The sequence below is a fragment of the Coregonus clupeaformis genome, chromosome 36, assembly GCF_020615455.1.
Source record: "Coregonus clupeaformis isolate EN_2021a chromosome 36, ASM2061545v1, whole genome shotgun sequence".
NCBI classification, from domain to species: Eukaryota; Metazoa; Chordata; class Actinopteri; order Salmoniformes; family Salmonidae; genus Coregonus; species Coregonus clupeaformis.
In genome coordinates this window covers 21,529,204-21,542,897 of record NC_059227.1, presented here as the reverse complement: position 1 = coordinate 21,542,897, position 13,694 = coordinate 21,529,204, and the positions used below count along the sequence as shown (strand labels likewise).

The 13,694-nt window shown below is 40.8% G+C and overlaps 1 protein-coding gene across 1 annotated transcript; it reads left to right on the top strand.

Annotated features, from left to right (window-relative positions):
* The first annotated feature begins 332 nt into the window (after nt 1-332).
* Nucleotides 333-11,880, top strand: LOC121552508 (nuclear receptor subfamily 2 group E member 1-like). Its single transcript, XM_041865463.2, has 9 exons — nt 333-951; nt 3,473-3,618; nt 4,284-4,371; nt 4,626-4,861; nt 5,243-5,389; nt 5,620-5,716; nt 5,986-6,135; nt 8,734-8,842; nt 11,487-11,880. The coding sequence occupies exons 1-9, from the start codon at nt 894-896 to the stop codon at nt 11,647-11,649; spliced, it is 1,194 nt and encodes a 397-aa protein (XP_041721397.1). The 5' UTR covers nt 333-893; the 3' UTR covers nt 11,650-11,880.
* The last annotated feature ends 1,814 nt before the right edge of the window (nt 11,881-13,694 follow it).

Below are 13,694 nucleotides of genomic sequence, written 5' to 3'. Positions count from 1 at the left end.
TGGAGTTGCCTAAAGCAGCTAAATTTAACCAAACCTATGAAACACGTTACAAATATGTTAACTAGCCTTTGAAGAGAAGGTTGCACCTATTAAAACATTTGCACACAAATAGTATAGACGCAGCAGTCAGATAGAATGGTGAGAAATAGAGAGAACCGTTCAATAGCAATGCACAACACCCCTTAATATTAATTCACCGAAAGCCGCATCTATACAGCCCAGCGTTTTCTTTCCCACTTCACTTGCCTCGGAGCCAGCCCCTGTGAGCCGGGTGACGTCATGCTGGCACACAGAAGATGGAAGTAGAAAGCATGGAAAAGCTAAGTGGGTGAAGCAAGTGGAGTTCTCCACCTTCCGCCTTTTCTGACACTTCTAATAAATATTACTAAGCTAAAGACTCGCATCAGAAAGTCACATAGGCTTCGGGTTTGAACAATAATTATTTTACCAGTCCTTGTTTATCAGTTAAGAAGAGCCTTGTTTTTTGTTGGTTTAGACTGTACTCGCTGGGTAGTCCGTCTGTTCTGGAGCGCTGATCCGGCAGTTTTCTAAACAACTTTGTGCGCGGTGTTGCGCTTGGAGCAACTGAGGATTTGTTGCCACTCGCCCCTTGTAGACGGCTCTCTATCCGGCTTTCGCGCTGCTGTCCACACGGCCTGGACCTTGTGTGACTCAACGTCCAAGACTTGCAAATTCTCCCAAATCCATCTTGGTACCTGGAATTTGGTAATCCTGGGAAAATATAGAGTTGGGCGACATTACAGAAATCGAATTGTTTTAGGGGAAGCTGTAGGCTATATTTCATGTTTTGATATTCTTCAGCTGATACTTTTGCACCGACAGTGGATTTTGATTCTTAAAATATAAAATAGTGTAGAACGACACTGTCCACGATGAGCAAACCCGCCTGTTCAACAAGTGGTTGTTTGGATATTCTGAATGTTAAATCAAGTAAGTAGGCTACAGTTCCTATTTGTTCTTCACCTACAATTGGGTATTCATATCTTTAGAATTGTATTAATTCAAACATGTATTAATAAAAAAGTAATAAGATATTATGTGAAAAGCGTTGAAACATTCCGAAATTACAATTTGCGTTTACCTTGGAGTTGCTGTATCTGCTAATCCGTTTTATAACGGATTTATAATTATGAAGTCCATTTTGTTAAATAATTGTGCAAGTTCTAGGCCTACTCCCCACAAATATGACTAATTGAGCACTGGACAAGATTATGCGCTGTATATAGGCCTAGGCTTATACTTCTTATTTTTCCTGTTTAATTCTAGTTATTTGTTGTTGATCATTATAACATTATTCTCTCATGGAAAAGTACACTGCATCATTCTGCTCGGGATGTGATGTTTATTTCTAAAAAGAAGAGTTACAAGACTGAGGAGGTGAGAAAAAGAATAGAGGTAAAACATGTAAAATGGGTTAGGGTTAGAATGTTCCTGAAATAGTGTGCGAAAGACACATACTATCTAGGCCTACATGAGGCTGAAAGAGAACACAAACTATAGGCTATAGCTTCTTGCTGTTTCCAATTTAAAGTCCGGCACTTGGAAAGACTATAGTGAGGTTTATCGAGGTAGGACAATGGGCCAATGTGCTTCCATGGGATGATAGACCAGTCAGCTAATTTATTGATAAACAACTTTGTCTTGATGATGTCTATTTGTCAATATGTGTGTGTGTGTGTGTGTGTGTGTGTGTGTGTGTGTGTGTGTGTGTGTGTGTGTGGCGCACGCGCATGTTGAAATACAGAATGTGTGTGCAAAAAACTGGAATAATGAGACAACAATTAGCCATATATTATGTATTCTGTACTAGCTTACATTAATTTTTATTCTTACATTAAGTGTTGCTAAACTTTATGCACGTCCAAACGAAATATGCCTAAAACGCATAGGTTATTATTCGTTTCACCAATGCCTGCTGGCTGGTTGCTATTTTGGCCTATTCGCATAGGCCTTGGCAAATCTCAGGCAGTAGCCTAATCTACAAGTATTCACTTTCATATAGCTTTTTAATTAGAATAATTTACATCAACATCACAATCATTATTGTAGCCTAATATTGCTTTCCTCCAAGTTCATTGCACACCTTGTGTGTGGGTGGTCACGAAAACCTTTCGCTCAGTCAGTAAAACTCAGTCTAACTTATTTCAGCAGGTTTTGGGACTGATGGTAATTAGGGTAATGGAATATGCCATATATCTTTAAGCAATTACCGCACACAATGGCGACGACTGGGACCCCCATTGAGAGAAGTTAAAGACGTGTTCCCCCGCACACCAAAATCAAGTGGCATTCTTATTTTATTTTCCTCCAACAGCATTATATTAATTCTGCCCTTTATTAGTGCGTAGGCCTAATTATAATTGTTCAGTGAGGACAACATTGTGATATTGGATTAATTCGTTATATGAGACCTATTAGAGTTTCAGATGCACAATTAGGCTATTGCCAACTTGTGTTGATTGTTTCAAAGGTTATACAGTCATTATTTTTTTTGTTGAGTAACTTCGTTTAAGCCTATTTATTTGTTTTTGTTGTAGCCATGGCATCAAATCTTTTTTCAAAATATTTTCACCCCGTGATATAGAAATGTAGCCTAATAGACAACCACTCTCGACACGTTGCATAATTGGTGTATTGAAGTCCCAACTCTTCGCCGAAATCGATTGTTTTTGCTGCTCTGTCGTTATGGGGTCGTATCCGAATTCCCATGCTACCCTTTTTGATGGGTGAATCAATGAGCAGGTGGCAAAACGTCAGTGAAATTACATAGCCGGCGTGTCCCGTCATAAAAATACTCCCTCATATACATACAAATATAATTATTTTAAATAGATTTGAATACAAATCAGAAATACAGAAATCAATTTTTTTTCATTTACTCCCGGGTCGATTTACATACACTTCATTTGAGTTGGTGCGCATTATTCTCTGTGCCGTCTCACTCCCTAATCCACAGGCCTATAGACCTGCGGGATAAAGCAGCTGTCGATTCCCATTATGAGGGGGAGTTGGCAGCTTGTCGAGATCGGGGCAGTCAGACGAGGTTCAATGGGGAAAATCATTAAGTTAACACTTTCCCTAATGTCTCCATTGTGTGCCCCCCGGCATTGTCTTTAGAGACCTCAGATATGACGCTTCCCACGAACTCACAAGAAACGCGCGCGCGGGTACATGCCCATGGCCGGGCGACCTATTAAGGCACAGGACACTGCCCATTGTCACGTTGTGTATTTTGTTTTGTCGTCCCTCATTAACAGGGAGGGAGGGGGGTGATGAGGTGGAGGGGGTACAGTGCATGATTTTGGATGCAGAATTTATTATGATGGGTGCTCTTCCAAGCCTTTTATGACGCGTAAAACACCTTTCTGATTCTTGATTTTGAGCCACAAAATACATTAACTATCAAAAGGAATAAAGATTAATTAATTAATTTGTATTTATTTTTACCCAGGTCGTATCTTGGATATCCCGTGTAAAGTGTGTGGGGACCGGAGCTCTGGGAAACACTATGGCGTGTATGCGTGTGACGGCTGCTCTGGCTTCTTCAAGAGGAGCATCCGCAGAAACAGAACATACGTCTGTAAATCAGGCTCTCAGGTAATAGGCCTAACTACAGTGTTTCTCCATTTCATGTTAAATCTATTTTCAATTCAGGCTGTGACTTTCTCCTAAATGTATGCAAATATTACCTGTAGTTTTGGTGCACACATTACACATTTTACGCGTCTTAAGTTATTGGCCAGCCTTGAGTCTGCAGGGTTCAATCTCCCCTGAGATGTGTCTCTGAGAGGGCCCAGCAATCCAGGGCACGGCAAGGCCTAATTGCATCGCCTACCATGGCCATTGACTGGCGTTAAACACAGTCCTGCTTTAATTTATCAGGTGTAATCCAATCTAATGTAATGACACTAACCCGAGGATTTAGCCAACAGTGGGCAGGATATCCCTACTTATCCTCGGGGATAAGACCGCTGCTGAGCCGCGGGGGATCGAGTCAATAGCTATGATAATAACACATCCTTCACCTGTAGATTTTCCTCTCCCTCAAACAACGTGTTGATTTTCTTGTTCACTCACTGTGCCAGAGCAATTAAACTGAACTGTGATTCTCTCTCTCTCTCTCTCTCTCTCTCTCTCTCTCTCTCTCTCTCTCTCTCTCTCTCTCTCTCTCTCTCTCTCTCTCCCTCCCTCCCTCCCTCCCTCCCTCCCTCCCCACCTCACGCTTTCTGTCTTTCTCCCTCTCTCTCTCTTTTCCAAAATAGGGAGGATGCCCCGTGGACAAAACGCACAGAAACCAATGCCGAGCGTGCCGCTTGAAAAAGTGTCTCGAAGTGAACATGAATAAAGATGGTAAACAGGCTTAATTGAATTATTATTTTGGCTATGACAGTGACATTTCGGTTTAAGGTGGCCAAATCGGATGGAAACTGTATTTAACAGAATCAGCTGAGAGCGGGGTAAACAGAGGACGTATTCATAAATTTCTCATGAGAGGCAAAGCCTTTTACCTCAACAAGCTTCGAACAAAATAAAAAAGTTTATAAATAAGGCATTCACAGACCATTATTTTACTAAATTCTTGTCCCTGCTCTCCAATTTCACAGCCGTTCAACACGAGAGGGGTCCCAGGACGTCTACCATACGCAAGCAGGTCGCCCTATATTTCCGGGGGCACAAAGAGGTGAACGGTTCTTCGACCCACTTCCCGGGCTCGAGCCTACCGGGGCCGCCTTTTTTCACTACGGTCACGCAACTGGAGCCACATAAATTGGAGATGAGCACAGTAGCCTGCACCCCGGAGAGGCAGGCCATCGTGGGACTGGCCCAGCCCACCCCGAAGGTAAGCCCCTGTCCTCGGCTCACCCTTCACTCATGGAGCAGCGCTATGTGGGCAAGGAGTCAACGAGGCCAAGCACGTTGTAAAGTGATTAATTTTTTCCACTTTTCAGCGCTTTAGAAGTTGATATTCTGGTCCTGATTCAGCAGCTTCGAGTCACATAATCTGTCATTCATATTTTCACCTAAATCCAATGCAGGCAACATGAGTTTATAGTCTACATCTTAGTCTAGTGTTGGTGCTTAGAGTTTTATGAGATACACACATAGGCCTATTTGTCACCAACGTGCAGCATGTTATTTATTAGTCCTATACCAAATTATTTTTATTTTATTCAAATGGAACCCAAAGGCGCTATTTGTTTATTGACCTCTTGCATTGTAGTACCCTCACGAGGTCAGCAGCACGCCCATGTACCTCTATGAGGTCGCTACTGAGTCCGTCTGTGAGTCAGCCGCGCGCCTGCTGTTCATGAGCATTAAGTGGGCCAAGAGCGTGCCTGCCTTCTCCACGCTCCCCTTACCTGACCAGGTAAGCCACTATATTCAGTATATGGATATTATAGGCTAGATATTAGCCAATTAGCGACATTATTAAGCTATCCCTTTCCAAAGAGAACAGTTACAATTCCATAGCCCTATATTCATTAATCAAATAATATTACTAATGTGTGCAAATCATAAATCCCTATCTACATTTTCTTAAAAGTATATTACCTATACTCATGGGGCGCTGACTGAGGTTTGTAATCCGTTTTGCAGCTGATCCTCCTGGAGGACGCCTGGAGGGAACTTTTTGTTCTGGGCATAGCGCAGTGGGCCATTCCGGTGGACTCCAACACCCTGCTCGCTGTTTCCGGTATGTAATCCAAATGATCAACAGCTTAACTCTATTTATTAGATTTAGGCTACTTACTATCATGTTTTGTTTAGATTATTTCTGTTTCAGTTCCCTAAGATTTAAATGTGGCGTTGGAAAGAAAACGAAAATGGAGACAGATTTTCCATTCATTTTCTGTTTTTAGAAATATTCACATTATCCTCAATACAATGTAACTAAACTTTGTAAATGTTTGTGCATATGTTTTGTAGCTAATATCGTTATTGTCCCCCCCTCCATATTTGAAGGTATGAATATAGACAACACAGAATCCCAGCGGATGAATAAAATAATCTCAGAAATACAAACCCTGCAAGAGGTAGTTACCTGCTTCAGACAGCTGCGTCTGGACGCAACTGAGTTCGCCTGTTTGAAGTGCATCGTCACGTTTAAAGCTGGTGAGTTAAAGAGGGGGTACTCAAAAATTATTTTAAAGGAAATTATCCTCACTAAAGTCATAAGAAGGCAGGGTTGGGGTCAATGTCATTTGAATTCAGTAAAATAGCCAGACATTCGTTGGTGGGGGGACAGCAATTCTACACATTTTGCCATTGGGCAAAGAGAAAAATTTGCAGCTTTATAGCTAATCTCATGCTATTCTACACATTTCGCCATTAGGCTGAGAGAAAACGTTGGTATACAGAAGATAGCCCTATTTGGTAAAATACCAAGTCCATATTATGGCAAGAACAGCCCAAATAAGCAAAGAGAAACGACAGTCCATCATTACTTTAAGACATGAAGGTCATCAATACAGAACATTTCAAGAACTTTGAAAGTTTCTTCAAGTGTAGTCGCAAAACACATCAAGCGCTATGATGAAACTGGCTCTCATAAGGACCGCCACAGGAATGGAAGACCCAGAGTTACCTCTGCTGCAGAGGATAAGTTCATTAGAGTTACCAGCCTCAGAAATTGCAGCCCAAATAAATGCTTCACAGAGTTCAAGTCACAGACACATCTCAACATCAACTGTTCAGAGGGGACTGTGTGAATCAGGCCTTCATGGTCGAATTTCTGCTAAGAAACCACTACTAAAGGACACCAATAAGAAGAAGAGACCTGCTTGGGCCAAGAAACACGAGCAATGGACATTAGACCGGTGGAAATTTGTCCTTTGGTCTGGAGTCCAAATTTGAGATTTTTGGTTCCAACTGCCGTGTCTTTGTGAGATGCGGTGTGGGTGAACGGATTATCTCCGCATGTGTAGTTCCCACCGTAAAGCATGGAGGAGGAGGTGTTATGGTGTGGGGTTGCTTTGCTGGTGACACTGTCTGTGATTTATTTAGAATTCAAGGCACACTTAACCAGCATGCCTACCACAGCATTCTGCAGTGATACGCCATCCCAGCTGGTTTGGGCTTAGTGGGACTATCATTTGTTTTTCAACAGGACAATGACCCAACACGCCTCAAGGCTGTGCAAGGGCTATTATACCAAGAAGGAGAGTGATGGAGTGCTGCATCAGATGACCTGGCCTCCACAATCCCCAAACCTCAACCCAATTGAGATGGTTTGGGATGACGGCAGAGTGAAGGAAAAGCAGCCAACAAGTGCTCAGCATATGTGGGAACTCCTTCAAGACTGTTGGAAAAGCATTCCAGGTGAAGCTGGTTGAGAGAATGCCAAAAGTGTGCAAAGCTGTGATTAAGGCAAAGGGTGGCTATTTGAAGAATCTCAAATATAAAATATATTTTGATTTGTTTAACACTTTTTTGGTTACTACATTATTCCATATGTGTTATTTCATAGTTGTGATGTCTTCACTATTATTTTACAATGTAGAAAATAGTAAAAAATTAAGAAAAACCCTAGAATGAGAAGGTGCTTCCAAACGTTTGACTAAGTACTGTAGAGTGAGCTCCAAAAGTATTGGGAAAGTGACACATTTTTTGTTGTTTTAGCTCTGTACTCCAGCAATTTGGATTTGAAATGATACAATGACTCTGATGTTAAAGTGCAGACTGTCAGCTTTAATTTGAGGGTATGTTCATCCATATCGGGTAAACCGTTTAGAAATTACAGCACTTTTTGTACATAGTCCCACTATTTAATTGGGACAAATTCACGTGTTTTAAAAAGTAGTAAAAAGTCAAGGATTTGGTCCCATATTCATAGCACACAATGACTACATTAAGCTTGTGACTCTACAAATTTGTTGGATGCATTTGCTGTTTGTTTTGGTTGTGTTTCAGATTATTTTGTGCCCAATATAAATGAATGGCAAATAATGTATTGTGTCTTTTTGGAGTCACTTTTATTGTAAATAAGAAAATAATATGTTTCTAAACACGTCTACATTAATGTGGATGCTACCATGATTACGGATAATCCTGACTGAATCGTGAATAATGATGAGTGAGGAAGTTACAGAGACATAAATATGATACCCCCCCATCCCCTGTTATTGTAATGGTGAGAGGTTTGCATGTTTTGTGGGTGTGATATTTGTGCGTCTATGAATTCTATTTGATGTTGTTTGCATGTTTAGGTAAAAATACAAATAATGTTCCGTTTGGAACTCTGACAAGTAGAGAGCATTTTTGTTGTTGTTGCTCAATCTGATTGGGTGGACCTGGCTCCCCGGTGGGTTGGCCTGGGCCCATCCAGGCCCACCCGTGCCTACACAACGTTTTGAATTCCAGTCAATTCAGGAAGTACACTGAAATTCCAATTCCAATTCTCTTCAATGCTTTTCAATTATGAACATTTGGAATTGGAATTTGGTGTACATTCTGAAATTGATTGGAATTTAAATGGAATTGACCCCAACCCTGCAAGAAGGTCATCAATAGGTCAGAAAAAAAGAAAATAAATTGAATAGCTAAGGATGTTAAAGCCAAATAACATGTTTTTTTTTAACATTACAATGCAGATGTCTGAAGTACTTTGGCCAACACGTATGAACATTTCAATTGAAAGCAATGCATTTGTCTGGTGCAGCGTGAATATAATGGCAGTCAGTAACCATGCTGTCTATGCCTTTTCCCTTCAAGCAGTGCCAACGCATGACGGGTCGGAGTTGAGGAGTTTCCGCAACGCCAGTGCCATTGCTGCTCTACAGGACGAGGCCCAGCTCACCCTAAACAGTTACATACACACCAGGTGAGACATTTGATCTAAACAAACAGTTGCTCAATCTTTTTTCCTTAACAGATATGCTCTTGTTTAATTCAGCTATTTGTTCCATTTACCAAAATACTTGGCACACAGGTGGCCAATATGGCCATATTTACTGTATCTACAATAGGCTATTTTGCAGCAAGATAGGTTACCCTGCAAACAAAATGAGTCGTTAGGCCGTCCCCAGAATGTCACGAAATGGACATCAGGACATTGTGCCATTTCTCAATTCTCAATATTGAGCAAATGGCAACACTTTACAACCCAATATGTAGGCTAATATGGTTTTGAAATGATGCGCCCGCAGAGTGTAGCGCACCATTTGCATTGAACACATCAGGTAGCCTAGGGCTACAGACAGAACATTTTTGAAAGGACATTAAATGTACTGATAGATTCATCAACTACATGGCTATTTAGCAACAATATCATACTTAGAGATAGCAATCTAGCTACATTCTTAGAAAAAAGGTTCCTTATAGAACCAAAAAGTGTTCGCTTGCTTCATATATGGAACCTCTAAAAGTTCTATATAGAACCCTTTATAGGGTTCTTTGATCAGAACCCCAAAGGTTCTTCTTCACTGAACCAAAATTGGTTCCATATAGAATCCTGTATGGTGCCATTTATGAATTATGTTTACTACTAATAAATAGTAATATTTTTTGCTAAGAATATAACATAATAAACAATTAAATAATCGACAAAAGAATACCAAACATAGTTTGGAAATATGCACTGGTGGCCAGGGAGTCATCTCTTTGTTTGAATGATGGCCCACGTCAATCTTGGTACCAACTCTGGCTGACTTCTTTATGGAACAAGTACAGTATGGGTTGGTGCCTGGCTGGTTCCTGAGAAAAATAAAAAATGAATAAATAAATAAGCATGAGTTAATCTGCCAAAATGAAGACAAGTAGCTATGCAGACATATAATTATTATGACGTAGAAGAACAACTTACATGCAGCTGTTGTCAGCAGTAGCCAAAGAGAGATCATCTGCCTCTGATAGTTGGGTTACTGCCATACTTTGCAAATAAATACATATTGTGTTAAAGTCCCAGTGCAGTCAAAAACGTGATTTCCCTGTGTTTTATATATATTTCCACACTATGAGGTTGGAATAATACTGTGAAATTGTAAAATGATGATGATTCCCTTTTAGTGTACTAAAACTGTTTGAAAAGACCGCCTGAAATTTCAGCCTGTTTTGGTGGGATGGAGTTTTGGCCTGCCTGGTGACATAAATGAGTTAATAAACCAATAAGAAAGAGAGTTCCAAACCTCTCTGCCAATAACAGCTAGTTTTCAGTTTTCCCCTCCCCACTCAGACCACTCCCAGACAGTCCTAGCAAAATTCTTGCTTCAGTCATTGCTCTTCGCTAAGAAGCTATTTTTGTTTATTTTTTGACCATTTTAATTGAAAACAATTACAGTACAGTACTTCATTGTTACCCATAAATGATTTAATCATGCATTGGATCTTGTGTGAGGCTGCTCAACCATGGAAACCATTTCATGAAGCTCCCGACGAACAGATCTTGTGCTGACGTTGCTTCCAGAGGCAGTTTGGAACTTGGTAGTGAGTGCTGCAACTGAGGACAGACGATTTTTACGCGCTACGTGCTTCAGCATTTGGTGGTCCCGTTCTGTGAGCTTGTGTGTCCTACCACTTCGCGGCTGAGCCGTTGTTGCTCCTAGATGTTTCCACTTCACAATAACAGCACTTACAGTTGACAGGCACAGCTCTAGCAGGGCAGAAATTTGACGAACTGACTTGGAAAGGAGGCATCCTATGACGGCGCCACATTGAAAGTCACTGCGCTCTTCAGCAAGGCCATTCTACTGCCAATGTTTGTCTATGGAGATTGCATGGCTGTGTGCTCGATTTTATACACCTGTCAGCAACGGGTGTGGCTGAAATAGCCGAATCCACTAATTTGAAGGGGTGTCCACATACTTTTGTATATGTAGTGTATTACTTTTTGTCCATATCATCCAGCTCTATGAGAATGTCCTAAAAACGTCCTTGATGACATCCCCGGAACGTACTGGGAACTAGACAGAGCCCTCTTGGACCATGACAACGTACTAACGTGAGCAAACTAGGACCTGTATGAAACATTCCTGTGTGGTCGTTGAATGTCATGAGGAGAACGTCCTGTCAGAGCCAAAAGGGGACGCTCCCTAATGGTCATGAAAATACTTTATTGTAATGTTCTGTCGGTAGCAAGCCAGGACCTGTTTTCATATTTATTCAAAATTCCTGTTCTTCTTGAAGATTTCTCAAGGAGCACTAAAGCTTATACCAAGCTTTCTATTTTCAAAGCCTTTTATATTTAATTCAGCTCATGTCATGCTAATTTTGCTTTTTGCGACCTGCGGAAACAACTTTGAAGACAACGACCACAAAATGTAAAATCCTCAAAGTTGTTACAGAAACCTGCACCACCTGGATATAATGTTAGAGAAAGACCCCACTGAACGATCCAGAACATGAATAATCATAGTTTGGTCAAATGCATTTTAAGACATAGGGAAGTGAAATTTCATCACCAAAGCGAGTTTTTGGCCACTCTGGGCAGAGTGGAATATTTGCATCTTTCTTGTTTTTGTTATTTGCAGATATCCAACTCAGCCCTGCCGCTTTGGGAAGCTGCTCCTACTTCTACCAGCTCTGCGGTCAGTCAGCCCATCCACCATAGAAGAAGTATTTTTCAAGAAGACCATCGGGAACGTGCCCATCACAAGACTCCTCTCTGACATGTACAAATCAAGCGATATATGAGTTTATTTCCACCACATCAACATTACGCGCACTAGCCAAGAGTGTCTGATAAGGCTCACAGACACAAACATTTGAATGAGCACGTGGCAAATTGAACTTGAAGAACATAAAAACCTTGATTTGACCAATCTTTGGGTTAGCCTTACGTTTTGAGGATGTATACTGAACAAAAATATAAACGGAACATGTGTTGGTATCATATTTCATGAGCTGACATAAAAGATCCCAGAATTTTTCCATACGCTCAAAAAGCTTATTTCTCTCAAATTTTGAACACAAATTTGTTTGCATCCCTGTTAGTGAGCAAGTTAATCCACTTTTCCAAGTTAATCCACCCACATGACTGGTGTGGCATATCAAGAAGCTGATTAAACAGCATGTTCATTAAACAGGTGCACCTTGTGCTGGGGACAATAAAAATACACTCTACAATGTGCAGTTTTGTCACACAACACAATGCCACAGATGTCTCAAGTTCTGAGGGAGCGTGCAATTGGCATGTTGACTGCAGAAATGTCAACCAGAGCTGTTGCCAGATAATTAAATGTTTATTTCTCTACCATAAGCCGCCTCCAACGTCATTTTAGAGAATTTGGCAGTACGTCCAACCGGCTTCACAACCGCAGACCACATGTAACCACGCCAGCCCAGGACCTCCATATCCGGCTTCTTCACCTGCGGGATCGTCTGAGACCAGCCACTCAGACAGCTGATGAAACTGAGGAGTAGTTCTGTCTGTAAAAAAAAAACTCATTCTGATTGGCTGGGCCTGGCTTCCCAGTGGGTGGGCCTATGCCCTCCCAGGCCCACCCATGGCTGCGGTCCTGCCCAGTCATGTGAAATCCATATATTAGGGCCTAATGAATTCATTTCAATTGACTGATTTCTTTATATGAACTGTGACTCAGTAAAATCGTTGAAATTGTTGCATTTATATTTTTGTTCAGTATAATGTCCCTAATAGAATTGCCTAGCCAATTTAAGTAGGCTACAATATCACAAAATACTGCAATCTCTGGTTTACACAAAATAAGGACATTCTTTAGTTGAAATGAGCCATCTGTGCGCAATTGATGAACCTTTAAAATGTAGAGATGTTTTTGAGTGTCTCTAAGACCAATGAGCTTTACGACCAATGCCCTTTCAATCTTTTATTGCAATGTTCAATCTGATCGAATGGAAGAAACCAAAAAAGATGATTCGCAGCACGAGCCACGGTCAGATGTGCAATGGGTTGCTGTCCCTTTGACTCAATGCTGAAACCAAAGGCCGTGAAGCGTCACAACTGCCTCCATGAATATGAGGGGCCACCTCCTCAAGGTAGGACAACGCTGACTGTCCTCTATTAGCTTGTGTGATGATCCCATACAAGAGAGGATTGAGAGGTACGAGTACTTGACAAATGCTACCCTAGAATGGAGAAATAAAACAACTAATTGGTATGTGCAGGTTTCAGTGTTCAAGGCTGAGTGAAATGTTGCCTGTTTGCGTTTGTGTGTCAGTGTGTGGGGAAGCATTAAAATGATTAGGCCTACTTTCTGTGAAGTTAGACACTAACACTGGAAAAAAATATTCAGCACTTGGATTTGAGGATTTTGTTGTTGGCTGTAAATATTTTTCTCTGTTGTACAAAGTGGGAGTTTTAATCTTGTGAGAGTTGTACTGAAATATATTAGAAGAATAAATGATATTCAAATATGGGTGTCCCAAATTGTCATTTAGTTACCCTATACCACAATGTTTGTGAAATTGATTTACATTTCTTTTTTGACTAAATATGCTTCCCAGCTCTCTCAGGTACAGTGCCTTCAGAAAGTATTCATAACCCTTGACTTATTCCACATTTTGTTGTGTTACAGTCGGAATTCAAAATGGATTAAATATATACCCCATATAACACCCCATATAATGAAAAAGTGAAAACATGTTTTTAGAAATGTTTGCAAATGTCTTGAACATACATAAATATCTCATTTACATACAGTACCATTGTTTCTCTTTGCTTATTTAAGCTGTTCTTGCCATAATATGGACTTGGTCTTTTA